The sequence below is a fragment of the Mesitornis unicolor genome, unplaced genomic scaffold (genome assembly GCF_000695765.1).
Source record: "Mesitornis unicolor isolate BGI_N332 unplaced genomic scaffold, ASM69576v1 scaffold19367, whole genome shotgun sequence".
NCBI classification, from domain to species: domain Eukaryota; kingdom Metazoa; phylum Chordata; class Aves; order Mesitornithiformes; family Mesitornithidae; genus Mesitornis; species Mesitornis unicolor.
In genome coordinates this window covers 69,923-72,958 of record NW_010194675.1, presented here as the reverse complement: position 1 = coordinate 72,958, position 3,036 = coordinate 69,923, and the positions used below count along the sequence as shown (strand labels likewise).

Below are 3,036 nucleotides of genomic sequence, written 5' to 3'. Positions count from 1 at the left end.
CCCTGCAAACCTCGCTGTCCCAACGGGCTGTGATGATTTACGGATGAGAAACGGTGCCACGGTCCTTAAACATGCCACGAGCTGGGGATTCATGGCCTCTGCTAATGGATTGGATAACCTGGCTGTCACCTCCCAGGGAAGAACCGCAGCCCTTTTCTGTCTGAAATAGCTCTGCTGGCCTCTGCTTGTGCTCAGTTGTGATGGAGCTGGGGTGTGCTGAGCTCCCGGCTGCCTCGGTGCAGGCCAGCCCTAGGTCATGGCCTTAACACTCCAGTAACCAAATGAAAACCTGGGTTTGAACCCAAAAAAGCCATTGGGGAGATGCATGTGAGGGGTTTTGGAGTCAGCAAAGCTCACCCAGGGCAGCAGGAGCCCCCTCTCAGTTGGGTTTTCCTGGGCTGCCCCCACACCCGGACCTGCTGGATGTGGGTTGGGGTCCCCCAATGGTGCCCCCCCACCTCCATCTGCCTCTGCCCGCAGGGATGGACCTCTCGGCCAACCAGGACGAGGAGGGTGACCAGGAGACCTACCAGCTGGAGATCAACAAGGACACCAAGAAATGCGCCTTCAGGACCTACACCGGGAAGTACTGGACCCTCACCTCCAACGGGGGCATCCAGTCCACCGCCTCCACAAAGTGAGTCCTCTCTGATGGCTCCGAGGGTACACTTGGGCTTTGGGGACCCCTCTGCGTCTCCCAAGGGAATCCAGGGGGAATTTTCCAGCCTCGGCGCTGGCCCCAGACGCTTCCCAGCAGAGGCAGTGAATTCCCCGGAGAGCCGGGGCTGGGTCGGGACTTGCCACCCACGATGCTCAGGAAGTCCCTCGGGCCATGTAATCCTTCCCAGCTGAAATGCTTTACCCTGCACTTGAACCCCATGCTAGCCGAAAGCCAGGCGGAAACCCCAAAAGTGCATTTGGCTGCTTGCCTGCCTCCCGCTGCCTCCTGCCTGCAGGGCCAGGGCTTCCCATTGGGGTGGCCACCATGGTGTGGCTCATCCAGCAAAAACAGATGGAATTGGCCCCCTCCCGCACCAGCAGGGTCCCCATCAGCCACATCCCGCTGACCCCTCGCTGTCCCCGCAGGAACGCCAGCTGCTATTTCGACATCGAGTGGTGCGACAAGCGCATCACCCTGAAAGCGGCCAACGGCAAGTACGTGACGGCGAAGAAGAACGGGCAGCTGGCGGCCTCCATGGAGACCGCGGGTAAGGGACCCCTGCCCTGCGCAGGAGCGGCAGGGGATGGACCAAGTCCCCCTGCTCCAAATCGCTCTCCTCTAAGTGATGCTCAGGGATGCGGGCAATGAGGTTTCTCAATGATGGTGCTGTGAGATGGAGGGGGCTGAGAAACAGGTGGGGGGGCTTTGCACCCCCCTCCCGGGACCGCTCTGACGTCCCCTGTCCCCCCCGGCGCAGGCGAGACGGAGCATTTCGTGATGAAGCTGATCAACAGGCCCATCATCGTCCTGCGCGGTGAGCACGGCTTCATCGGCTGCCGGAAGGTGACCGGGACCCTGGACTCCAACCGCTCGTCCTACGACGTCTTCCAGCTGGAGTTCAACGACGGCGCCTACAACATCAAGGGTGAGTCCTTGGGGGTGGCCGCGGTCTGGGGATGGGGAGGTACATGGCCACTGGGGTCCCCACGGTGGCTCACAGGGCCACCTCGTCCCCTCTGCCCGCAGATGCCACCGGGAAGTACTGGATGGTGGGGAGCGAGTCGTCCGTCACCAGCAGCAGCGACAGCCCCGTGGACTTCTTTTTTGAGTTCTGCGACTATAACAAAGTGGCCATCAAAATCAACGGCAAATACCTGAAGGGCGACCACGCCGGGGTCCTCAAGGCCTCCGCCGACGCCATCGATGCCTCCACCCTCTGGGAATATTAATGCACTTTAGCGTCCCTCCCGTTGCCAACTTTTCTTTCCCCTCCTTCGTCCTTTCTTCCTTTGGGTTTTGTTTCTCCTCTCTGTAACAGGATCTTCAGACCGGCTTGCCCTTCCCTCCCGCTGTAGATTTGGTGCGTTCTGAGGGGGGCGTCTCCATAAATCCCTGTAAAACTGGAAAAGCGATGGGGCCTAGAGCTTTGTAGAGGGGTCTGTCCCTATTCCCTGCCCCGTCCCCCTGGGTTTGCTGGGCTTAGATGCTCCTGAGCATCACCGTAGGTAGTTTATTTTCCTCTCCTCGATTGAAAAAGGGAATAAGGTCACCTCTGTGCTCGCCTTTGCCATATCAGCGCTGGTGCCACCTCGGTCTGTGCTGCCAGTGTCCCCAGAGCACCCGTCCCATCCCGCCCCTGGCCAGGGCAGGGCGACGGCGCTGGGGTAACCCGGCTCCCCCAGCCTCTTCTCTCCACCCCTGGTTTTCGGGGCAGGACTCATCCCCAGCTGAGGCACCAGAGGTGACCTTACATATCACATCATCCCCGGGGACGGGGCTGGCGTGTGCTGGCACATGTCCCCATGGAAAGGCCACCAAACCAACCCCATCCCTGCTGCATACCTGGAAATGAGTTTTTAGGGTGATCCCGTCTGGAAAGCCGCAGCCTTTCATCTCATGGAGCCCCACGCTCGTGTCCCTCTGCCCCTCCTGGTGTGTGGGGCTCTGAGGGGCATCGTAGACCCCCATGGTGGGTCTGGCCCCGCTGCTGTGCCTGGGAGGGGACAGAGCCGGGGGGACACAGAGCAAGCCCATGCTGGGTTGGGGGGGTTCATCCAGGGCTGTGGTCCCTTTGGGAGCCCCCCCAGCCCAATGCAACCCCCCCTGGGCACTGGCTGGAAGCATAAACTGCAGATTTTTGGTTTACAGAATAGAAAAGCTCCTTAGCAAACTTTGCACAGTGATATTTGCTCAGTACCTTTGGGGGTTTGGTTGCTTGTTTTTAATTCTCATAAAATACTGGAACAGTGATGCCCGTCACTGAACTCCTAATGCTGAATTAGGAAGCGCCCGTCTTGGTGGGCTCCCCCCCCATCCCCGAGGAGGGCAGCTCCTGGTCCTGCCTGGGCTTGGCTCTCATCCCATCGCAACCCTAC

General features: G+C 60.0%; 1 protein-coding gene across 1 annotated transcript; it reads left to right on the top strand.

Annotated features, from left to right (window-relative positions):
• Positions 1 to 480: 480 nt before the first annotated feature.
• On the top strand, positions 481 to 1,963 carry FSCN1 (fascin actin-bundling protein 1; the record flags this gene model as incomplete). The annotated part of the gene is made up of 4 exons (XM_010187899.1): positions 481 to 637; positions 1,087 to 1,208; positions 1,419 to 1,586; positions 1,688 to 1,963. Coding segments are annotated over 4 exons (650 nt in total), but the record flags the coding sequence as incomplete, so codon positions are not given.
• Between the last annotated feature and the right edge of the window lie 1,073 nt (positions 1,964 to 3,036).